Genomic DNA, 26,782 nt, shown 5'->3' with positions numbered 1-26,782 from the left:
TTCTTTCAAAGATTTCCTTTCGACTTTTTGTATTTTATTTATTTATTTTCATTAATTTTTAGTCCACATCATCACCAGACAACTTTTAAGCCACTTAAAGCTGACCTGTGAATCATTCAAGGGTAACAGGCAGCTAATCCAAGGGGTGAAACTGTGTTGTCTACACATAACAGAGAACAGAGAAAATAACTAAAAATTGTATTGTTAGGCACTTTGTTACTTGCAGCCTACTGAAAGAATCTATAAGTTTGTTTTTAGCAACAAGGTGATTTTACCAAGAGCTATTAGTCAAAAACTTGCCGTGTCTAAGAATGGTGTGCAGTGTGTGCTTAAAAAATTTGAGGTAACTGAACAAGTGGAGAAAGAAGTTGCAAAAAAAGAAGTCATCAAAATGATCTCAGTGGAAAGGTATCATTTTTAAGTAAGAAAACACACATAAAAGGCTGAGGAATGTCAAATGTAGAAGTGGAAGAGTGAGTGTCCACATCCAAGTGTAAAAGTCAGTGAAGGCTGTCATGGTTGGGGGATGCATTTCTGCCAGTGGTATTGGAAAATTTTGTCAAAACATTTGTAATTTTAAATGCTTGATTGTGTGATTGCTTCATTACTTTAACATTGTTGAAGCAGTGTGGGATCATCTTGACAGACAATTGAACAAAAGGCAGCCAATCCAAACACAAGCTTTGGATAGCATCCTTTAACAAGCCTGGACAGAGACTAAATTTAATTTTAAAGAAATTACATAAAGAAAATAACTGTATAAAAGTTAAAGCTGTGTTGAAATATAAAGGTGGTCATACTAAGCATTGATTGTCAAGCTTGTTAGAATTGTACACATGATCGTGTTGCCTTATATACTGTACTTCCATCTACATTTGCACATATTTTAATAGATTTCTGCACATATTTTCCATTTTCCTAGCAAAACATTAAGAACTGACGGTTGGCTAAAGACTTTCGCACAACACTGTATAGAAAAGCCTGAACTTTCTTGCATTCTACAGTATACATAAAAAAGCTAATTAAAGTAATTAGATAAAAGTAAGGTTCCATTTATGACACAAACACAGCTGTGTCTGTTTCTCCCGTCTTTGTCATGTAAATATTTCACCGGTTATTTGTCTCAACTTGCACGGCATGCCTGGAAACTGTCTAGCCGATCAGCTGCATGCGGTGGAGTTAGAGCTGTCAGATAAATCCTCTCAGGTGAAGCGGCAGAACACAGGCTCCTCCCCCCCTCCAACTACTGCAGAGCGGACTGTCAGAAGAACAGGAAGACGCCTTTATTGCTAAAGACGTACTTGCTTCCCCTCTGTCAACCAGGGGTTAAAAAGTTACTAACTTCTAACAGCCATGGAAACAAATTGAGGACACACCGTCGACCTAGGTCATTGATAACACCAATTTAGCGCTCGCGCTGTGGTCGTCGAAACAACTCGTGGATAGCGGAAAGAGTTTTTTTGTTTTGTGTTTTCCTTTACCTAACTGTTACAAGCTAGCCTAGCTGAAGCTAAGGTTAGCTCAGATAGTACCGCATACATTCAGGACCTAAAATCCACGTTTCTAAAAACTTGGACTTGTGTTGCATGTGGGAAATAATAGAGTGGCGTCCTCACTTTGTATTTTATTAACGCAACAGGTTGTTTTCGTACTTTTCGTCTCGAGGAGTTGTGTTGGGCTGTGCTTTGAATTTCCCTCCTCCAGTGATACCGAGAGGCGGCTTAAACAGGGGCTCGTTTTGTCTGTTGGCTTTCTACCAAATTATTAGCAGCACTGCGCTAATTGTGGCTAGTTAGCCTGGGCACTAGCCTAGGCCCCTGGGAATTAGGAGTTGGCATTTTCCATTGACGTTTAAAATCTTAAAAAAAGGATTACTGTTCCACTTGTTTATTTTGACATCCAATTCAAGGAAACGGATTAAAAGGTAGAAATATGGATCACCAGACGGGGAGTTCTGCCTCAGCTGCTGGTCCCAAGAAGGACAAGAAATCAAAGAAGAGCTACGATGATGGAGATGGAAAAAAGAAATTTGTGAGTATCCCACTGGTTCAACTTCCTGCACCTTTATCATGTAACCATCAGTGGGGGTGGGCACCAAACTGCTGCAGTAAACCACTGATTGTCTTCCTCTAAAGTTTTAAGTAAAGCTACAAAGCGGCGAGCTGACACCGTACCTGTAATTACTTTCGCCCCTTGGAGCTGGCTTCTCACCAGCTGTCAGTGCAGCTTGAAATGGTGCTCAATAGGATTCACGACTGAGGTCAAAGTACTAGAAAGTCAGCATATGAGGAAGTAACTGGCACTTTAACTCCGAAGACATAAACTCTCCCATAAACCTTATATTTTGCAATCCCGACGAGCTCCCGGCAGCTCAAGCACCAAACCTTTCATTTGCACATGTGCAGTTAATAATTAGTGTTTTCTTCTGCAGTGGGTTTTATATATGGAGTTGCTATGTAAAGCAAAAGTATTTAAATAGAACTGTATAAGCGAATGAAATAACTTTCTGTGATAAGGTGGGGCTAAAATCTTCCCAAGGTGACTTAATCTAAATTACTTTAGGTGGTTTCTATTTGGCTTTGTCAGCATGTATGATTCAGCGTGGTGCGTGCCTGCCAGAGTTACCAGTAGTGATGTCTGTCATCAGCAAACTGTTTTGTAATAGAACACTTGGTCATGTCTAGCAACAGGTGAAACCCGATAAGGTGAAAAACGGTAACCATAGAGAATGCAGAGACCAAGTAAACTGTTAGTTTCAAAGAGTTTTCAGTCCATATTAGAGCCCACGTAATTAAATATTTGGTGCTTTAGAGCCAGGTGAAAGGAAAATGTTTCATAGAGCAGGTGTTCTCTCCCCCCCCCTCCTGTCTTTTCTTTAAGGCGCGCGCGCGTGCGTGTGTGTGTGTGTGTGTGTGTGTGTGGTGGGGTTGTGGAACCAGTTGGATATGTGCCCAGAGGTACAAACGGCAAGCATTTGAACTTTGAGGCCCAGTTTTTTGTGACAAAGACCAGCGTATTAGGGTGTTTTACATTTCCTTGCAAAGTTGCATGCTCAAATAGGTGGTGTAGTGACAAGCTGAATATAATATAGAGCAAATGTTTGGTTTTGTGCCTATGCAGCTTTGGGAAAAATATGTTTCTGTTTGAAAGACAAATCAAATTAAGAAAACTGTTGTGGTCATTAACACCTAGTATTATAGCAGTGTTCATCTATACACAGGGTTAGGTAGGCTAGGCCTACCTAAAGTAAATATGAGTCACAGACAGAAACCAATTGTGCAATCACCTGAGATAACAGTACATAACTGAGTCTATTTTTTACTGAGTATGCCTGAAAGTGTAAGTTAGCTTCTGCATGCCTAGAATAATTTATGTCCTTGACTACAATGCACTTCTGTTTGTGAAATAGGAACCCTTTTTTGGAGAGGCAGAGAATTTGATTACACCGCTGTGAGAGTTTAGAATTCTTTGGTCTACCTGATCTACAGTGTGACATCAGCTTTCTCAACTCTTCCATCATTCGCTTTGACTTGTCTATGACTTCATCATGTTCCGGTTTCTTCTCATTTTAGACATACCAGTGATACATGATGGAGTACGTTAGACTTATGACTAGGAATGCCACCAAACCTTTCAACTCTGTTTAGGAATGCTGGCTTGTTTTACTGGTATTTGGACTTTGAAAATTAAAATCTGACCTACAAAATAGTCAGCTGCATTTGTTTAAGTAAAATAATAGATCCTTTCTGGCCACTTTGTTAGGTACACCTTGCTAGTACCTTTCTGGCAACCTGCTGAAGTTCAGGTTCCTCTGACTAGGAAACTGTTTTTCAATCTGTTGTCCAATTTTTGTGAGCCCATGTGAATTGTAGCCTTAGTCTCCTATTCTTAGCTGACAGTTGCAGGAGTGGAACCATGGTGTGTTATTCTGCTGCTGTAGCAATTTGCTTCAAGGTTTGATTTCCCATGTATTCCTATCAGGTTGAATCGGCTGGCCATTTTCCTTTGGCATCAAGAATGCATTTTCACCCAGAGAATGGACACTCACTTGATAGATTTCTTTTTTTTTTTTTTTTTTTTTTTTTTAACCATTTTCCCTAAATACTTGAGATGGTTGTGTGTGGTAATCTCAGTAGATCAGCAGTTTCAACCATGCCAGTTGCAAAGTCATTAAAAATCACTCTCCTTTCCCATTGTGACATTTGGGTTGAACTTCAGCAGGTCATCTTGACCATGGCCTGTCCTTCGAGCTTGTTTTTTGGTATTCTTATAAATACTTATCTGTTTGTGAATATTTTTTTTGTGTGTCTTCTGGGACGCGATCTCTCAGTTTAATCATGATATAGTTTGCTAGACAGTGTCATGGTTTTTGGAAGAGTCTATATGAACTTTACAAACAACAGCGCCTGTCAAGTGACATCACAACAACAGACACCCACCACACTTTGTTGTCATTTCCACTTGATGTGTGCCTCTTGATCTTTTTGTAACCCAGTGCAACTGGTTTGGAGACAAAATTGTAAAAGAAGTTATGCCTTTACTATCAAGTCAGTGATATATTATTGCAGGACCGTGCAGATTACAGAGAGGGAGAAACTTTGAAAACAACTTCATTATCATATGATAATAATAATACTGATAATGACAATAACAACTAGTAGTAGTAGTATCATTTGGCTCAGTAGTAATGCAAAGGTTTTCTTCTGAGATTTCAGGAGACTGCACCGTGTCTATCATGCTTCGGGTGTCAATATGAATGGTTATGGGGCCGTGGTGATGTCACAGGCATCCACAATAACCAGAGCAGTGACCATAAATGAGGCATTAGATATTTATTTATTTATTTATTTATTTTTCATGCAGTATGTTATTGGAATAGCTTCAGCTATATTTCACATCTATTCAACTATACTAAAGTAGTAACAGATGGTTATTTTTTTCATATCTTCAAAATAGAGATCTTTCTATTGTACTCATCACAATAATTTTATTATTTAGATGTTTACTAACCTAGAGCTCAACTTGTGTAATGTTTACTATGGCTTGGCCCACAGATGCATACTGTAGTGATATAAGGCTTGTGTAGGCATGTCTGTAAGCTGAAACATGTGCGTGTGTTTCAGTGGATTTCACTTCACACAGACTATGTTAGCCATATGTAGCCTGCAGTTAGGTTTATCATTAGTGTTAAAAATATGAGTCAGTGTGCCTACAGTGAACTTATCCAAGGTGTTTTGTTTATAAAGCAGATCATTTTAGCTGTGCTCCCTAAAGAGCTATCTCTGTTCTTCAGGCCCAGAGAGACAGAAAAGAGCAGCATCCTTGCTGTTGACATAAACATGCTTACTCAACCCAGCAGGAAGGTACGGTGAGGATTAGCCAGGGATCACTGCCTTTGGACAGCTGTTTGGAATACAAGGTGAATTCTAGATCAGAGTCTAGCTCTGGCCATTGAGTTTGGCAGTAACTTGCATTTTTTTCTGGGGCTCCAGAGATAGCTCTCTGATTTTTTTATTTTTTTTTTCTTCATAAATTGTTTGTAGATAACTCGATGTTGGCATTTTGTAGGATCATTTTAGCTAGTTTGATGTTGCAGTGTGTAAAGTGTTAAGACAGAATAATAGTGTTTCAAGTTTCTGAAATTTGAAACTATGTGAGAGGATGTCTTATGCTATAATTTAAATGATTGCTTCCTATTGTGACTTTAATCATCATTGCAAACTATGTAATGTTTTATTAGGTTTCTTTAGTAATTTATAGCATAAAAGAGATGTAGATTTTATATTTTTCCTGAAAGTGAAAAAAGACAGACTTGTTGAATTTAAAACAAAAACGTACTATACTACCAAAATGTACATTCACATCCAATTATTATGTCTACCTCATTTAAAGTGGTGTGGGCCTCTTTTGCCTTCGGAATTGCCTTAAGTCTTTACGGTATAGCTTTAACAAGGTGCTGGAAAATGTCTGTGAAGGTTCTCAGTCATCCAGGTCATCGTAATCTAAGGAGCTTGGTAAGAAAAGCGTCTGGACTTCTTTAAGTTGCTTGAAGATGTTTCACCTCTCAGCCGAGAAGCTTCTTCAGTTCTAGGGTCAAAAGGTGGAGAGTCCCAGATTTAAACCCAGTGGGAGTATCCCCCCCACTGGGTTTAAATGGGTTTAAAATCTGGGACTCTCCACCTTTTCCAGACGCTTTTCTTTCCAAGCTCCTTAGATCAAGGTGCTTAGATATTTTTGTCCTTATTGGCATGATGCTATCATACCTTCCTGCAGGTTTGTTAGCTACAAGTCTCAAGACCCTTTCTTTCAAATCAGATAGCTTTGTTCAAGTATTTTATTATCCAATTTAGATAAGCTCATATGATTGGTAGCTCAGTTTCCTACTCTTAGCTGACAGGATTGACATCAGCTGTGGTCTTCTGCTGCTGTAGTTTATCTGCTTCAGTCGGACAGAGATGTGTTCAGAGATGCTCTTCTGCATACCTTGGTTGTATCATGTAGTTATTTGAATTACCTTCCTATCAGTTCAAAGCAGTTTTACTATTTTTCCCCTAAACACTGGCATAAACAAGGCCTTTTCATCTACGGCCTGTCACTGGACACTTTCACTTTTTCTGATGATTCTCTGTAAACCCTTGAGGTGGTTATGTGGGATTATCCCACATAACCACCTCAGTAGATCAGCAGTTTCCAAAATCCTTAGACCAGTCCATCTGCTACAATCAACCATGCCATGTTCAAAGTTATTAAAACACCTTTCTTGCTTTAATGAATTGAGTCATTTCCACGCGATTAGACATCTGTGTTAATGAGCAGGTGTATCTAAGAATTTGGCTAGTTGGCTTGTATTTCTCTCTTGAGTTGAGGAAGTTGGAGTTTTCCAACCTCAATTGGCCAGCTGATTTACTTGTCATGTAAATATTTATAAATTTTGTTTAAGCTTTAGATATTAGTAGTCATTAAACGTTTCACTTATGAGGAGAAATGTATAGCAATAATGCCCTTAGTCTCTTATTACAAAAATCTATAGCCTCTTACTGATTATTCTGTCCCTTTAACTATATTAACACACTTGTTTCCTATTCTGAGGACAACTGCAATACACTCAACCACTATAACAATAAAGGACTATTCTCTTCTATTCTAGCAATAGAAAAGAATAGAACAATAGAATAGAACAACAAGGTAGTTGTTTGTCACACTGGACATGGGTTTGAAGAGTTGAATGCAAGTTATTATGTTGTTGTTGTTTTTTTATTTTGTTTGTTTTTTTTTAAATTATTAAAAGTCTGATTAATAGCAAAGATAAGTGGATCTTTCTTTTAAGCATAACATCTCATGTCTGCTGGTGCCTTTGTGCACCAGTGCACCAACTTCCTGGGGAAACCACCTCAGCAAATGTGTAATTTACCATAACTGCACAAATTAAGCAAGTCAGGTCATGACTCTTTAGTCTCACACAAAGTCTGGCTCAGTGTCAAGTACAGTAGTTAAGACTGCTTTGGTTTACAGTGGGTCTGCTTTGCCCACACTTTCTTTCAGACATGTAGGTTTTTTTTTTGTTTTTTTTTTTATATTCATCTCTCTGCATTTAAATGTGATGGATTCAGGTCTGAATGAATATCATGGTCAATTCAATGCAAAAGTCATGACCGCAATCTTAATAGGTTGATTCTATATTTGCATTATCCTATTCACCAGAAAACAGTGTCAACTGTCTGCAGCTGATAAGCTGGCATGCACACGATTACATGTGTGGCTGTAGCTCAGGAGGTAGAGCAGGTCACCTACTGATTGGAAGGTTGGTGGTTCGATCCCTGGCTCCTCCAGTCTGCATGGAGTCAAGTATCCTTGGATACTAACCGCAAGTTGCTCTCTGATGCATCCATCGGAGTATGAATGTGTCTGAATGTAGTTAGAAAGCACTACGTATAGAGAAAGTTGTATAGACAATGGGTGTGATTGGGTGAATGTGGCATGTTGTATACAGCACTTTGAGTACTCCGGGAGAATAGAAAAGCGCTATGTAAGAATCAGTCCATTTACCATTTCCATGTGAACGTCTCCTTGTAAGTAATTTGGTTTACTAAAACCTTTCTTTTATGGAAGCTGCCCTTAACAGCAATAACATGTCGGGGGGGAAAAACAGTTGATTGGAACATGCTCACATTTATTCAGCACATTGTAGGATATGTTTGACCTCATGCATGTTTCCCCATGTTCCTATTGTCTAAAATCATACTTATAGCAAATAATTGTGTGTAATACGAAGTGCTCTCATCACTGACCTTGGGCTCTAAATGATTCTCCCACTTTAAATAATAAATTAAGCCATCAGTGTTGCTTGTCCTATGTCTTAACCCTTTAAGACCTACCATAGAACCAAGTCCGCCAGAGCTTACTTTATATTTTTACATGCTGTAGTGCCATTTTTGGGAGCATTTCAAGTTGCTATACATCAATACAACCATTGTATTTTAATAATAAACTTTAATAATATGTCTGCATTAGGTGCATAGTAATTACATAAATTGCAAAAAAGTGCAATACACTACAAAAAAATTGAAAATCGTTTTTGTTTTTTTAACATATATTTGTAGTTAGAGAAATTTAAGAGGCTTATCCCTCAAAACTGTAAATACAAAAAAGTTGCACAAACTAGTTTCCCACCACAGGAAATTTATTTTAAGTGTCTTCATAGTTTTATTTTTGAAATACACCAATTTCTATACACTGCAGGAAAAACGAAAATAAATATTATAGTGCAAATTTGCAAAAAAGCAGCATATGCATCAAAATAAACTATTTCCAGCAGTGCAATATGAGTCCTAAGCATCCCAGAAACGACACAGAAAGTCATAAACTCAAACATAACTTTTAAAAACACAAGTATAGGCTCATAAGGCCCCGATCGTAAAAAAACTACATTTCCGCAAAATGATATCACTTCCGGTTTCGGGTAGGTAATGGCGGACATGCGACAGGTCACGCTGATGGACGTAGGAAGTGTTATGAACAGCTGATCGGATCGGCGAAGCGCGTTTCTGGAATATTATGTTTTTGTTGCTGCAAGTGCTTTTTATGCAGTTTTTGCAAAGCTATATGTGGAAGGAAACTGTGACTTAGGACAAGCTGATGGCATAAGATGTAAGTACAACTCCTCCGGTTTCATATGCAAAAAAAATTATTGCGCTAGCTTACGTGGTTGCAGTGCTACCGGGATTTAAAAATAGTTACGCAAAACAGAGCGTGCCTGCTCTGACCGGCTCTAAAGGGTTAAAAGGGCTATAGGTAAACCCAGACACATGGGTTCCTGTTCCATGCATCTCGGGGGAAGAAGAGCCTACTGTGAGATGAAGAATAGGATGACTGAGTGCCAGCATGAAACTGGAGTGGTTAATGGACTGGTAGTGGCAGGGGCCTCTTGGCTCAGCGTGAACAGCAGTATTTTACAGAGTAAGGCTGAGGAGGGAAAGCAAGTGAGCCATCAGTGAGTGGAGACTGGGGGAGGCAGAAGGAGGGAGAGAGAGAGAGAGAGACACACACACACAAACTGAGAAGGAATGAAGGGAGGAGTGACAAAAACCAAAAGGAAGAAGCCAGAAAGGTGAATATATAGATAAGGAGATTAAGTAGGGCAGAAAATGTGCACTGGGTGTGCAGTCAGCGATAATAAGTTACAGGTGGTGTGAAGCTTAAATGAGTCAGTTGATTCTACAAACACAGTTGCAAGGTAAATGGGTGCTGAAAAACTAGGAGCAGAAAATCTCTGCAGCTCCTCTTTATGTGGTCTGATCAACTCAACACAACTCGGCTCACCCAGACAGACACCTCACGATACAATATAGAAATACTTCAAGCACATTATGATATTTTTGTGATTTTTAAACACTAAACAATTTTTTGTGACATGCTTAGTTTTGGAATAATATGGTGCAATTTATCGCCTGTTTCAACTGCAAATTAAGTCCTCAAAGTTGTCGATATCTGTTTTATCCAATAAGATAATAAAAATTTTTTTAAGTGCAGAATGAGATTGTCAAGCATACTAACACTATCACTAAAACTTGATAATAAATGTTGCCATGAGACAGTCAGTTTCCTATTAGTGTGATAATCAGTATGCTTTTGAATGTATTTACTTGGTCATCAGATGCAATAGGTTTCTGATAATACAGCAGTTAATTGTATTTGAATGATTGAAAATAACATATCTGTTGCTGATAAATTCACATCTGGAAGCCAGTTAATTCAAGTCCCCTCACTCTTGTGACTTGTGATAGGAATAGGTAATCTGTATACATTCATAAATTAGACAGCAATTATTTGCAAACCTTGGACAATCTCAGAGTGATCGCAGACAGTCAGACTGCAACTGCTTGCAGAAAGTTTACCTCCTATCAGCAGCGATGAGCCATCTTGTTTGTAGTATTCCCAAGTACTTTCATTTATTTGCTAAAATACAGATATTTGGTGTCCCTGTATTGATACAATATCACCAGACAAAATAGTGCGATACTATGTTCTAGCCATTTTTTCACCTCACCCCTAGTATTTATTGGAACAATTAACCCAGTGAAAAGTATAATATTAAGTTAGATTTAAAAAAAAAAAAAAAAAAAGGACAAAAACAAAGAAGAAGAATACAGAAAGGATAGTTTCTTCTAGAGCAAGCGTGTATATACCAAATACAAACGAAATTGTTAGCACTTTCTCTGATGATTTGGACAAATGCAGAATCTTTGTTTTTAGGCCTACAACTGAGGAACAGCAATGACACTGTACCTTCTGTCAAAATGCATAGTTTTTTATGCTTAAGAAGCTCAAGTTGACCACAGACAGGTGAGAAACTGAAAGTCTGCCTGCTGTTTACACTGTTTTGTTGACATCAGCCTGGCTATAGGAAGCTTGTTAACTGGTTTAAGCCACACAAAACAGTGAATGAGGTAGAATCTATACAACTCTGGATCAACTACAAGAGAGTGAAATTCCTGTTAACTAACAGATATCCACTCGACACTGATAAAGAATAAATCTTGTACAACCAAAACTTGACAGATTATTTGCATAATACTAAGAATAAATATTGAATTGTATGTCTGGGTTTGTGGTTATTGGATAACTGCTAATACATAAGCAGCTATGATAATTGTTTAATATTATTAGTTTTAAAGTGTTGTTCAGAGTTGTGAACGTCAACTACTGCTAGTGAAGAGAGAGGTTGTGTGCTTGCCTGGCTGCAACAGTGCTGTGTGCAGTTGTGTGTGCATTCGAGGCAGGGAATGCCTAGTCTGGACATGCCAGACTAGGGTTGTCAGAAAAAAACATTCTAAGGTACTAATCAATACTAAAAATTACTCTATCAATACAAGCAGTGCTGTCTTCCCTGCCTCGAATGCACACACAACTGCACACACAACTGCACACAGCACTGTTGCAGCCAGGCAAGTACACAACCTCTCTCTTCACTAGCAGTAGTTGATGTTCACAACTCTGAACAACACTTTAAAACTAATAATATTAAACAATTATCATAGCTGCTTATCTATTAGCAGTTATCCAATAACCACAAACCTAGCCACAGGTGGTCATAAGATGGTGTACTCCTGGTGTTCCAAGTCTGGATAATTGGGAAGGGTGCATCCGACATGAAGTCTTTGCCAAATAAAACGTGCTGGTCCATCCTCTGGAGCAAAACCCGTGGAAATAAGGGAGCAGCCGAATGTACCTTTTATCTAACATCCACATTAGCCACATCACTAGAATGATTCTAAAGGGGTGAGCATATATACTGTAGTCCCTTTTTGCTTTGTTGCTGTTGCACTGCACAGATCAGAAAGCAGCTGCTTTCTCTGAAGCCTGTTCCGACTGGATGTGAGAGCTGAGTTGTGTAATAAAAATTCTTTGAAACGCACACACTTGAATGCAAAGCAGGTACACCACTGAAATACAAATACTTAGAACGTAATCTCATCTGGGTTGTTGGGTGTGTGTATTTTTTATTTATTTTTATTTATTTATTTTTATAAGTCTCAGTCTTCCACTATCTTTGTTAGACTTTTTTGATTAAAGGTTACTTTTGCAAAAGAGACTTTTCCTGTTAACATGTCTTTTGCCTTAGAAAATATAGGACATAATTAGAGCATGTTAACATAAAACTGCAAAGTAGAAGTGTTACGGATGCATGACCGAATGAGTTTGGTTCAGCATGAAGTGTCTGTCGCGTATGCCCTGTGATAGTTGCTGTCAGAATGAATGCATGTTTATCTCAGTTTTCTGTTTGCATTTTTCAAACAAAATAATATAAAAATTACATGAGCTGGAAAAAAAATTAAACCAACTGCCAAGATATATGTTATATTACACAAATGTCTTATTATCAAAGTGTTTGTGTTGCTCCTCTGAAGACACATGAACATTAGATTACTTTATCTTATTTTCAAAGTTTCTGTGGCTTTGTGTGGCTTTGTCTTATTTTTATGATTTAAGAGTTACAATCACTTCAGACAATGAATACATAATGACAGTAATCTTAAGATGCAGCTTTAAAACAACATGTAGTGGGAGACTTGATCTATATTGGCCACTCATACTGCAACTAAAGATTATTTTGGTAATCGACTAAAAATAAAAATAAGGGGACAATGTAGCTACTCCTGTTTAATTGTTTACTTTTGCATTTTCACGCGGTGTTTGCTTAGTAAGCATCATCAGTAAGAAGTTTTTGATATGTAAGCTAACATTTCTTTTTAAATTTTATTTTATTTGTTTATTGGCCACAAAACTGCAAGGAGAGAATGGTGGTTGTCATCAAAGTATTCTTTTGTATTCCATATAGATGTACTAGTTGTTAATCATAAGAGAGAGTGGGGGGAAATGAAGAACGGTCAACTGTCAGTCACAAGAAACAGAAACTGTCATCACAACTCCATCTTGATCTTGTCAGATGGAGTAGGTTTCATTTTTGGGTGTCAGTAGTGTGCATTGTCTGTACAGGAACACGCCTTCCGGTCTGCAGTAGCTTAGAGGTGTGTCTGCTGGTTGCTTGTGTTTTGTAGTATGATCGAAAGAGCCAGTAGGACAAACTGAGCATTATGTTTCTGTGTCATTCTTTGTCATGCTCATTTTTCCTCACTTATATCACTTCACCAAATGCCGATGTGCACATGCTGCTTACATCTGTTGAATATTTCCAACACTTTAATCCACTGCAACTTGAAGGCTGTTTAGTTGAAACTTATTAAACAGGCTCCACTGTTGCAAGCTACTTAAATAGCCTCATCACAGTTGGTGTTCACGCTTATTTTGTCAGTTGTTACTTCTTACTTCTCCTATTTTTTTTTTTTTTTTATTTGATTATTTTTTCACATTGTGTGCACACGCATGCATGCTCAGTCATATACACGCCACGGAAATGTCAGTGTTTCCACCCTGCTGTATTATTTCTCAAATTCTAAGGGCTGTGGCAGGAAGTTGTGCAAAATAGCGAACAGGATGCTTCCTTATTCGTCCCCATTATAACTTAACCTTATCTCTCTCTTTCCTCCCTTTCCATCAATTGTGCCAGGAGCTACCAGTGGGTTAGCACATATGTTAATGGTCTCTCTCAAAGGCTCTACTGATTTAAAAAAAAAAAAAAATGCAGGAAAGGGATTTATCTATGGAACCAAATTGACATGTTTTACAGGTTTGAGATGGACGAGTAACTGTATGTCCTGAGAAAATTGGGATGCTTTTCTACTGTTGAGTTTCAAGGTCCAGACATTTTTAATATTCTGGTCTCTACAAAATATAATCCAGTTGAATTTGTTATGGTGTTTTGACTGAAGACTACCCCAAAATGTGCCACATACATAGGAAGTGGCAGTCCCTAACCTTTAACAAAATCTTAAATAGATTTTCAGCTAATAACTACTTTAAAAAGGTGTTATAGTAATACAATAAATTTTCTATTCATTTTTTAATGATGAAGTTCCTGACACATTTTGTTTTGCACTTTATATATGTGGCGTGTCTAATTAGCTGTTTCCTCTAGTGTTAGTGAAAGACAGAAGTGTGAAAATAGCATACTGTAGAGTTCTTAGATGCTACCACTTCTCATAATGCCTTTTTAAAGCTTGACACATGTTGCTCTTGGCTTTCTGATGGTGTGAATTAGAGCCTTTTCCTTACTTTCTCTCTTTTAATAAGCTTTTAAAAACTTGTTACTATATTAATGTTTAATTGATTTTAAATCTTAAAATATTTCTGGCTGTAGTTGTATTATTATCAGTCAGTCAAAAGCTTATTGTTCTAGTTGTATGATAGGGTTAGGATTGGGACTGGGAAAGATCTAGCTTCTTAAGCTGCCACTATACTTCTTCTGAATTGCCTGTTGGATTGTTGAATAGCTTGCCAGAATTTTTAGGTGTCACTAGATGGTCTTTTCTGGCATTTGTGACACATTGTGAACTACTACTACTGCTTCTCACTAGACAAATTTATTGGCAGTATGTCTCTTAGGATTTTTATTTTTTTCCCCTTTGTACTATAGTAGGATGCTTTTTGAGTTTGTTGAGCTGAGGATATTGGGGTTGAAAACTCAGATCTCACTAGGACAGTTGTTGTTCTAGTGATCCTGATGAAAATAAAGACGATCCTCTTGAAATATAAGAAGAAATGTGTTTGCCTGATCACAGTACTGTTGTCTGTTAGGCTATGTTCGCACTGCAGGTCTTAACCTCCTAAGACCCGAACTTGTCCACGGCATGCATTTTTAATTTCCCTTTGATATTTGGCCACACTGGGGCCTGATGAATGTAAAAACAAAGAATTACCAGATTTTTTTATTTTTATTTTTTGGGTTTTTAAGAAAAATAAGAGCCACATATGAGGATACTCGTTTAAAATTTTGATGGAACAGCAGCAGTGTAATGTCCTCGTGAGCGGATATCTTGTAAATAACCCAAAATGTGATGTCCACATATGTGGACGCCAGGTCCTAGGAGGTTAATGCTCAATTCTGATATTTTTATCAAATAGGCCCCCCCCCCCGCCCCCGCCCGGTTGTTCACACTACAAATAAAATGTGACAGCAAACGCACTCTAGTGTGATTGGTTCACGGCCCTCAAAGCGGGCCGCATGCGCAAAAGAAGACGTCACACATAATGCGCTCTGTTTACGGAAGTAAAAATGGTGGCTACAGAGCTAGTAGGTGTTGTTGCAGCAGTCTATCAATTTCTGCACAGTAGTAACTGACCGAATTTTGACAAATTAATTAGTGTAAGAAGGACACTGAGGGGAAAAATAAAAAAGAGCCCGTGCTTTAACAATGGCCACAATGATTTCTCGTTTGTCATCTCCGCCGCTGATAATTGGCATCTGTCTTGTGTCATTGACGTAAAAGACGGATTTAATACGACTTGACCATTCAAACAGCAGTCGCTTTCTAAAACATCAGATATGTATCGGATTCAGTACTACATACCAAAGTGGCCTAGGTCGGATTTGAAAATATCGGATTTGTGCTGTTTAAACTGTCATACCATGATCAGATATGGGTCGCATAGGGTCAAAAAAGTCGGATTTGATGCGCTTTTACCTGCAGTGTGAATGTAGCCTTAGTCATACAATGGTAAACATGATCTATGGATAATGGCCTGCATTTGTATAGCGCTTTACTCAGTCGCTAAGGACCCCAAAGCGCTTTATACTACATTCAGTCATTCACCCATTCACACACACTGGCAATGGCAAGCTACGTTGTAGCCACAGCTGCCCTGGGGCGCACTGACAGAGGCGAGGCTGCCGAACACTGGCACCACCGGGCCCTCATGTCATACACAGATATGAATCCTCCCAACTCGTGTCATACCTATCTTATGTACGGGGGGCTTAGTCAGGATTACCATGTCAGTCCTCCTTGACTCTCCCCAGTCTTCACCTAGAGATTATAGCTAATCTCAGACTGCTCTGTGCATCACCATGACTGTAAACAGCATGGGCCTACATGTTGTTCTGACAAATGTTTGTGGAGGACAAAAATGTATGCTAGTTTGAAGACACTGACCAAATGGAGATGATCTGTAAAAGCAGTTTTTCTTCTTGACACTCTGCCTCAGCACCAAGTCAGTGTTTTGCACTCATTGCCTTATTGGGTCGGGGGGCACACCTGCCTCACCTGCCTCACCTTTTTATAAAACCCCAGTGCATACAAAGTTCCCGTCTCTTTGAAACATCAGCAGCATGGGCCAAGGAGTGAGCCAGATGGGCTGCTTACTAGGGCTGCAATGATTCATCGCCATAATCAATGACGCAAATATTATTGTTGACGCGTCATTTGTTACTGCAGTAGACTAATGGAAGCTATGGGGGGAGTATTGCTGTTTATCGTCTGCAAAGACCGCACCCGGTACGGAGTGCTGAAGAATGTTGAATCGTAAAACAGGATGACAGAAGAAAATGGAAAGGGAGATTTAAAAAAGAAAAAGAAAAAAAAAAAGTGAAAGCATTTTCACAAAGTTGAATGCAGACTGTGCAAAGTGGCATTTTCCTTCAATGGCGCTACTGCAGTGCACAAGCATTTAAAACACTGGCACCCTGGAGCAGTGATGTCAACTCTGAAAGGGTTAGTTTTTGAGAGTAAAGTTATTGCGTTGCATTGTTTGAGTTATTGTTTGTACAGTAATGTTTATGTTAATTTACCTAATGATGGTTACGAAGCGAATACTAGGGTTGCGCGATATGACCAAAATCTCATATCCTGATATAAAACATCTATCGTCCCGATAATGATATAAATCACAAAAATTTAACATTTTCTGTGAATCTCGGGCAGCTCGACTTGCGGAAAGTGTTTCCAGCTGGGCGTCGTGTACCTGGAGTCGAGTTTTTTTTAACCGATGCATTAAACTATACATTTTTAGACCTAAGTTGTAACAGCCGCCGTTTTCTTTGTGAGCATTTATTACACGGCGTGCTGCGGGGAAAAGCCTGTTCTAACGTTTGAGTCTAAGGGTTATTTTTTTAGCACCTGGCAGTAGGGCTGCTCAATTAATCGAATTTTAATCACGATTACGATCTGGGCTTTCAACGATCATTAAAAATGACTGAGCCGATTATTAGCCCCTCCCTCATGCTTTACTCTCGCGCTGCTCCATGTGGCAAATCAAGCGCACTGCTCTGCATTTCGAACACGCGTCACAACAATTAAGAGGACCCGAGGGAAGCTCGGAAAGCTAAGCAGAAGTTATTTGGAGAGGAGTGGACTGCCGTTGGTTGAAAAGAGAGGTAAAAAAAAAATAAACTTAAGTGGTGTGGAAACATTATGGCTTCGCGGAGTCAGACGTGGATCAAGTAGACACAGTGTGTAAACTTTGCTATGGTGTTGTAGCTGCACCACAGAGCAACACTGCAAAGTTCACATTTTTCATTTATTTCTTATATTGCAAACATTTGCACTGTTATCAGTATTTGCACACTATTTTATATTATTTTTTAAAGTCATTATTCAATACATTGTTATTGTTAAACCTTTAAAGCCGGTCAGAGCAGCATGCTCGTTTTGTGTAACTATTTTTAAATCCCTGTAGAACCTGAACGCTAAGCTAGCACAATAAATTTTTTTCCATATGAAACCAGAGGAGTTGTACTTACATCTTATGCCATCAGCTTGTCCTCGGTCACGGTTTCCTTCCACATATAGCTTTGCAAAAATTGCATAAAAAGAGCTTGCAGGAACAAAAACATAATATTCCATTTTACTTCTCATCCGTAAATACTCTGCATATTCTTTCACGTGATTCAGTTTATTTTGAAAAGTGTAAACAGGATCTTGAGCTTTATTTTGAGAGTTTTATGTGGAAAATAAACAAGCGGACATGCTATGGTTTTACCGTCGTTGTTGCTAACGACAACACATAAAAACAGGCGCTTGTCCGTCCGTAGTGTGGTTATATTAAATATAAGAGAAAGAGAGAACTTTAAGAAATTAATATAGCCACTACAGTGACTATCAAAACGACGAAAAAATATTGCCATAAACAGTTTATTTTGTGACACCACGAAACAAACGATAGCGTAAAATGAAACTATAGATAGAACTGGACTTCTTTAAGTTCAGTTCTTTAAGTTAACTTAAACTTAAAGAACTGAACTTAAAGAAGACCAGACGCTTTGCTTTCTAAGCTCTTTAGATTAAACAGAAGTAGCTACTCTGTCTCCTAGCTTTTGTTTTTTTTCTCTCACATTAATGTTAGCAGTTATTCAGAATAATAAACCTCTTCCACTTAATGTTAGGTAGTTAATCTGTGGGTTGGACCATCTGATATACAACCAAATTTAGTAATGGACTCTTCTAATTCAGTTTTGTTCTTTTTTTTTTTTTTTTTTTTTTTTTTTTTTTTGTAGTATCAAGTAAAGACATATAGAGGAGTTTGTCTTGAAAAGGGGTCATGCAAGTCTCAAATGTCATGTCATGACAGTGAGCATCTTTAACATGGTTATCAGCAGTTGGAACATCTCAGTGATAAGCTCAGGCAAACTTTCATGGTCAACATCCTACAGATCTTGAAGATGAGGTCTTGGGATCCGTTTTTAGTGGCTAAGCAAGCAAGGGAGCTAATGTATTGGGGATTGCAGTGTGTGGTTGAGAACCCACTGATTATCACGGTGCTGAGGTTTACCAATAGAGAAACTAAACTAACAGGAGACAAGCTAAAAATGAAAAAAATATATATATTTTTGTCATACATGAAGAATGAAGTTTAATGAACCACAGTCTTGCAGAAATCAGAGAACGTGAACATTACATGTCTGATAACACAGCACCCTGGGAAGCCAGGGGAACTGGAGTCCGAAGAACTACAGATAAGGCGAACGAGAATTACCTCTTTTTAGCCTCTGTTCTCCTCATCAGAGAGCTTACAGCTACCTGCCAACTGGTGATAACAGACAAATAAGTTTCACAAGTTAACTTTATTCATTTTGTCTCTGAGCTTAATTATACTTGGGAAGAAAACGTATCACCTGTTGAGAATTCTGAATGTTTATTGGCTGTGTTTACATGTCCTGTAGTGTTGTGGTTACCAGGTGCCTTACACCCATACTTTATTAATCCAATATACAACAATATGTGCTAGTGATGCTCCTGGTGACTAATTTGTTAGTGGACAACATGGGGGGGAAAAAATATTTTTTACACTAGCCGACAAGTCTAAAACTAAGACACGCTCTCATTAAATTTGAGAATGTGTAATGTCAAAAGCTCATTAAACAAAAGTATTTTAAAGCATTAGTCACATTTTCAACAATGAATCATGTTATTTAACTGTGTGGCAGCTTGCATCATCAACATTGCAATTGGCAACAAAGAAGAAAATCACTTAAAATAAACTGATATAACCAGTTTTTTTAATACCATATTTAAACTATAAAAGATGTTAAATTATTATTAAAATGTGACAAATTAACATCCGAAAAAGGAATAAGCTGTCACTGAAAAGTATGGTGCAGCATGCCGTGCATTATGAACGATGCATGCTGGTGGAAAATTCATGACAGCCACTTAAATAAAAGTTGAAATCTAAAATAAAACAAATGGTAAATCATCCATTCATTTTCTTCTGCTTATCTGAAGTCAAGTCACAGGGGCAGAAGCAGGGAAGGCCAGACCTCCCTCTCGCAAGCCACCGCCTCCGGCTTATCCGGGGAAACTTTGACACATTCCCTGGCTGGCTGAATGAAATAATCACACCAGCGGTCTGGGGCTTCCTCCCAGTAGGACATACCCAGTTGGAACAAGTTATACAGGAGGTGTCTGTCTCAGCTAGCTCCTTTCAATATGGAGAAACGGTATTCTACTTTGAGCCCAACCAGAGTGACTGAGCTCCTTACCCTATTGCCAGGTGAAAAGCCCATCCACTTTTTAGAGAAAGCTAATTTCTCCCGCTTGGATCTGTAATCTTATTCTTATTATTATCCATCCATCCATCCATTTGCTTCCGCTTATCCTTTTCAGGGTCGCGGGGGGCGCTGGAGCCTATTCCAGCTGTCATAGGGCGAAAGGCGGGGTACACCCTGGACAGGTCGCCAGTCTGTCGCAGGGCTAACACATAGGGACAGACAACCATTCACACTCACTCGCACATTCACACCTAGTGGCAATTTGGATTATCCAATTAACCTATCCCCACAAGCTGCATGTCTTTGGACGGTGGGAGGAAGCCGGAGTACCTGGAGAGAACCCACGCAAACACGGGGAGAACATGCAAACTCCACACAGAAAGACTGTGGAATTGGTGGAATTGAACTCAGGACCTTCTTGCTGTGAGGCAACAGTGCTAACCACCGTGCCACCATGCTATTATTAATTAATTAATTAATTAATTAATTAATTAATTAATTAATTTTAATTTTTTTGTCTTTAAGAGAACTAGCAATAATGGAGTTAACAAAAAAAATCAGGCTGAGAATAACAGATTTATGGCTTTTTCTCACCAATGATGCTCCATCTGGTGGCAGATAACTGCATAACATTAGGACAACTATTTACCAGCCTTGGGTATCAATTAAAATAAAAATGAAAAAATAGATTAAACAACTAGTATGTGTGGTACAGAGTAGTGACAGTAGCAATGATTAGTCAGTCGTGCACAACCCTATTTTATACGCTCTCATTTTTCCTAAAAAGTCCTTTATAAAACATCTGTCATAGGGGATCTTGGTTTGTTTCTGCCAGATGGTAGAGTTTATAAGGAACATCAAAAGTTCTAAATCAAAGCAAGGATGTTAATACGACGAATAAATTTAGTTCTTGCATGGAGCATGATTAACCATCAGTGCAGACAATCCACCACTTAAAGAAAGTGTAAAAGGAAACTCTTAGTTCAAACTGTTGCAAAACCTAGCTGTCTTGGGAGTTCTGCTCAAGCTGAAATGAACAGCCCTAAGCACAAATATGCCATCTGTCTGGAGAAGTTGGCATAATGCTAACATTGTCAATGTGTCAACAGTGTCTCGTGAGCTAAAGGAACACATGGAAATGGAAGCATCTGTTCTGGAGAAGAGAAAAACTCACTGGCCTACTTGAAAAAGTGTTGTGTGTGTGTGTGTGTGTGTGTGTGTGTGTGTGTGGTTTTTTTTATTTTTATTTTTTATTTGAATTGGTCTAATAACACAACGAAGCAGATAATATATTCATCTAGTGATGACATGCTAGATCTAAATGTCTAAATGGTCTCTGAAAAGTGCCTTCTGGCAATATAAGCTAATGAAAAACTGCAACATGATGTGAAATTTGAAATATTGTCTTCTCCTTTTGTTTTTTAGGAACAAACAACCACAACCTGAACCACAACTGCATTCTTACAGGGACATTGGAATGTACAGGCCTTTGCATACAGTGTAGTCAGTTATAGGTTTGTCAGTTTGTGCATTGTGCATTTGACATTTGAATATAATTTGGATATCTAACATGATAAATTAATATCAAATGGAGTTATAGCACAGAATTACACAGAACCTACAATTTCCAGAATATGCCCAGGCATATAAAAAGTATTGTATTTAAAATAGGATCTCAAAGATTAAATCAGTTGTTTGGAAATCACGTCCTATATCTCCAAGTAAGCTAATGTAGTATAGGTAGGTTTTATAGGTTTGACAGTTGTCTTCTTGTCATAAGATGAATATTATAGCTTGAGATTTGTAAACAATATGTGAATTAGGGTTTGTGTGTTAGCGGTGCTGTTGTGGGTTCCAATTGACATTCCTTTCTTGTTATGAGTTTAAATGCTCTGTGTGGCAGAGCATTACTTGAGACTTGGTCTGGATATAACTATTACTTGAAGCACTAACATCTTACCAGGGGCTTTTTTTTTTTTTTTTTGTCTGTGTTAAAATGTGGTAAGAAGTGTGCAGTCTGCTGAGGTCTTTGAAGCGTTCAGTCATGAAACAAATCAGCTTCCAAAGGTACTGCTCATTTGGAGGCATCATAGCTCCAGGCTAAGTGACTGAATTTCCAGTGAACCAGTGGAAATCTTAATTGGTACTTGTGCAGTTCATGGGTGTTACATATTGCATTTGTTCCATAACTTTAAAAATAGGCTTAAAGACTAATAGCAATCAAATAATATCTTGAATGTTTGAAATTTGCATATGAGTAGAATAATATAATTTTTGAAATATAAAATCTTAAACAATGGGAATATATGTGTTATATATTAGAAATGGGTTGACACTACAGTTTGGTCCTTTGAATAGTGAGGATAAAAAAAGTGCCTCATTCAAGCTTCTTTGCTATAAGTGAGGACAGTGGGTGGGGAAGTGGGGGTTGCTGCTAATATTGCAGGGTGATCAAGATAAAGTTGGTATTTAGGGGCTGATTGTATTATGTTAGTGCTTTTGGTTTGTTTCTGTTTTGACCCATATGAATGTAGAGTGCCTACCTCCACCCTCCTCCCACTGAGGTCATTGAATTGTGTGCTATTAGTATCTATGACTCAGAGTTTCTGTCTTTAAATAACTTTTTATGTGAAACGCATTTCTAAAATCTCTGTCCTTTCTAAATTATAGTTTTAATCTTTTTTGTAAATATGAGTTGTTTATTCTCCCCTCCTCCCATTATACCCTACATAGAGCTTTGTATGGCTGCTGATGTGTGTTTTGTCTTTGTATTTCCTCATGTGCACTTGTTTGGCTTAGTTAAATTCTTTTGCAAGAGCACTCAAAGGCCAATGCTACTGCCCAGAAGTAATACTAGGGTTAATTATTGGGAATATTGACTTAAGAACAATGGGATTATAATTTCAGTTGTAACTGTATGAGTTTTATCACCAGTAGGGCAGGGCGATATGGCCAAAAATATTTATCACGATATATATTTGAAAATTTGCGATAACGATATAACTGACGATATAATTTCTGCGAGACAAAACACAACTCCACAACTTTACTAGCGCAAAAAAACCCCAATCCATTTATTTTACTTAAACAAGCAGCTGTTTTTTATGTGCATTAAAGCTATATGAACTTTTAACAGTGCAAATGCAAATTCCTTTGTGAAATTTTAACCAAAAGGCATTTCCAGTATAAATGGGCTGACATATCCTGAGCATAACCATGTATAATATCCACTGAAGTTAAAAAGAGGTGCTTTGCTACATTAAACTGCAGTGTGCCAAATAAAAAAAGTCAAATATGTATTTTTCTGACAATAAGGTGCAAGGGATTATAAGGCAACAAAGCAGTCAGATAAATCAAACTTTATTCAACTCATTCTTCTTTCTTCCTCCACTTGCGTACCATTGATTCGTTAATGCTGTATTCTATCACAGCTGCTCTATTCCCATGTTGTTGCAGTATTTTAATGACTAACCTCGTATTGTGGATGGATTATCTCAGTTCTCCTGACTGAAGTTTGGTCCGTTTACAGCATCCTGCCATGCGATTGCATTTGTCGCTAACCATCAGGAACCTTCACGTTAACTTTTATCGAGTGGAAAAGTTAGCGTTCATCCTTCAGCTTCACTGTTTGTTATGCTAGCTGTGTCGCTAGCGATCACGTAGCACATCATTAAATACCAGCTAGCCCAACTTCAGTAACCCTACAAATGTCACTGCTGTGTAGCTTCCTGTCTTCATATATGTTGGAAGTGATAGCAGAGCTGTACGTTTGATTTTTTTTTTTCTTCAGAAATCTCTGTCAGAACATGCTGTATTATGCTTAGGTAACTAGCGAGCTAACTTCCGCTAACTTCTAACTCCGTTAAATGTAATGAATTCTGTTTCCATGAATGCCTGGATATTAAACATCATAGTTAAACCTGGTAAAGCAGCAACGCTGATCGTTTTATTAAAGATGGAAGAATTTAGACAGTTTTTAACTCTCAGTGATGTTCGTTTGACTTCGGGACCTTAAAGTACGGAGTTTAGGATCCAGATTACTCCCAGATTTACGAGCACCTTAGTCCGACAAATACGGCAATAACGACAGCCCGCTTGCATGTTCTACAAAAAAATGTGCTTTGTTGTATATCTGACGGACAAACACCAAACCAGTTAAATTGCACCATTTTTACAAACTAATTCTGGTTCATCTGTTTCACTCAACAATCTGCTTTCCCCATTTTTATTCTCCGTTACCGCCGTGCTTTTTCGGCACTGCGCATGAGCGTTTTACCCATATTCTATCGCGATATTTCATTTTCTTATCGTTGCCTAGCATTGTACCGGTATTACCGTGAACGGTATAATATGGCCCAGCCCCAATCACCAGATATAGCCCAAATTATCAATTGATGTATGGAATGTTGCAGTTGTCTGCTGGAAAACTGTTGGTTGAGTGGGTTCCTCTTCAACCATCTGATGCTGTTTCACTGTATAAGGGCCTGAAGGTCAAGTCCATATGTTTAATTTTCTTACTGCAAGGCATTTTGTGACCATCAGGCCTTTGACGCTAATACAAATACAACAGAAATAACTTTGATAGGGGGAAAAAAATGGCAAAGATACAACCCTGTGTATTAAAATTTATTAGAGGTAAATGGTTAGAACCAAGGAATACTGCAACAACAACAACAACAACAAAAAACCTATTCATATTTAAAAGTTGGTTAAAAATTTTAAAATTTTGTCTGGTGTTTATGTCAGAGTAATTGCCGTTGAAGCAAGGACTGAGATAATTGTTGGTTTGGCAAATGCATGTCTCGTTAACAGCCCCATCTCACAGGCTATTTTCTGTGTTGCAGTGTTAACTGTATCTAATTAAGTAGATGGAATTGTCCTGGCTGTTTTTAAACATTTATTAAAACTATGTTGAATAATACTTACATTCTTGTTACTTGCTTGGTGGAAAGTGGGTTGGGGTGGTTGGGTTTTGTGTCTCCATTAACACAGTGGGGCAGGGATGAGGAGCAGTCATGCAGTAAACATGCCCCACTTGGACTGACATAGAATCATTATGTCTTCTGCGCATAGCCCATCAGTGCACTTAAATGCATCTTGAGTCTGTTGGTCAGTGAGGCAACTAGGAGCATTAAAAATGCTGACATCCAATTTGACAAGGTGCTGTAGACACTTAACTTCACAGGTTTAGTAAAAATATTATATTTGGGGGCTCCTATTTGCTTTTGCAATTTAGAATGGATAAAAAACCCCCAACTTAACACCCCCCCCCCCCCCCCCCCACACACACACACACACACACACACACACACACGAGTCCGCTGTATCCATCTTAACATGCAGACTATTTCCTTTTTCTCTTTCTATAAAGCCATGAGACAAAAATGATTGCTGTGGTGTTAGTGAGTGCATTGTGCATTCAAAAGGCAGACGGCAATAAACCGGTGGTGACCATGTATGTTATATTTTGGTAGAATTATGTTTTTGTGATTTATTTGGTGTATTTATGTTATTTTGCAGTTCTTTCCCCACAGTTACTTAAGTATATTTATTTTTTGCCTTTTTGTTAGATTGAATATAGATACAGAAACATGATAAGTACCTGGCCTGTCCTGATTTCGTTTTTGCACAGGGCAAGATGTTTTATGCAAAGCTATTTAGTTGGACTACATAAACTCAAAGACAAGCCTGAGACACAATCAGAAAAATCAAAATGTGATCCACTAATAGGCAGGGCTTGACAGTGATCCGTAGCTGGTCACCGCTGATAAGTAAATCATGCTGACAAAACAAAAATTATGTAAATCCAGCTTAAGTTTCTGTTTAAGATCCTTAGGCTATTGATTTAAACATATTTAATTGCAAAAGCCTTCCCCCCCAGTGCTTCAACGCTTCCAGAATACTGCACCAACTAGTGGCTATAATTCTAGTTTGATAAGAAAATGTAACGTGCCTCACAGATTCTAATCAGTTTGCCTGAGTTCAGTTTGATCCATGCTGGCATCACGCCTACATGCGTAGATGTTGAATTAAAAATAACTTGCTGTTCAACTGATTTATTTAAATGAAACTAACTTACACAATTCACATATACACAGAGAATTCATACCCTGCATTTTTGCACACTTTGTGTGCTACTAGATGGATGCCATTCCTGAGTAAAAGTGGAATGATGTTTAATAGGTAAATTGTATGTAAAGTACAACATGAGCATGACACAGTTTCATCTTAGAGTAGAACTTGTCAGATGGTCAGATTGAAGGTACTGCTGGTCTTTCAATTGCCACTTGGTTATCAAGACTATGGAAAATGTCTTGAACTCTGTAAACAACATGCTGAGCTTATGGCCTCAGTCACTGAGCCAATGAGCATGTGGTTTCACAGTCAGACTGACCCCTCCATGTCACATTCATTTTCAAAAACTTCAGGATAGGGCTGGGCGATATGACCCAAAATTCATATCTCGATATTTTTTAGCTGGATGGCGATATAAGATATATATCTCGATTTTTTTTTTTTTTTTTTTAAAAAGCCATAAGTTAAGAACAAAAAGAGAGTTCTTAGTCACACTGTGTCCCAGATGTCACACGGGCACTTTTATTTACATACAGCGTAGATGTACATGAAGAAATTACTTAAAAATAAATTATCAGCATTTATTAAATAATCATGGTCCATAAATAAAAGAAAACAATGTTGTTTTTGTGCATAACAAAAAGCTCACAATTGTGCAGTCAAAATGTAAACTAATAGACGCTGAGCATAATAACAAAGAGACAGATTTCACAGCTGCACCACGTCTCTGAACAGGTGCCATTTGTGGTCCTTATACACACAGCACAGTACGTATCACTCCGCGAGGCTCCTCCCCGGTAGCCGTAATCCTCCGACAATCCATCA

The 26,782-nt window shown here is 38.2% G+C and overlaps 1 protein-coding gene across 2 annotated transcripts in view; it reads left to right on the top strand.

Moving 5' to 3' along the window:
• The first annotated feature begins 1,206 nt into the window (after positions 1 to 1,206).
• diaph1 (diaphanous related formin 1) overlaps positions 1,207 to 26,782 on the top strand; it is a 101,437-nt gene continuing 75,861 nt past the window's right edge. Inside the window, exons 1-2 of one of the 2 annotated variants that reach the window (XM_026194479.1) lie at positions 1,207 to 1,387; positions 1,910 to 2,031. In XM_026194479.1, the coding sequence (XP_026050264.1) occupies positions 1,933 to 2,031 (99 nt within the window). In that variant the 5' untranslated portion in view covers positions 1,207 to 1,387; positions 1,910 to 1,932. Of the gene's footprint in view, positions 2,032 to 26,782 lie in introns of both variants that reach the window. The other variant, XM_026194488.1, reaches the window with a different exon arrangement.

Source organism: Astatotilapia calliptera, chromosome 2 (genome assembly GCF_900246225.1).
Source record: "Astatotilapia calliptera chromosome 2, fAstCal1.2, whole genome shotgun sequence".
In the NCBI taxonomy this organism is placed as follows: domain Eukaryota; kingdom Metazoa; phylum Chordata; class Actinopteri; order Cichliformes; family Cichlidae; genus Astatotilapia; species Astatotilapia calliptera.
The sequence above is the reverse complement of the archived record's forward strand: the minus strand, read 5'-3'. Positions and strand labels throughout refer to the sequence as shown.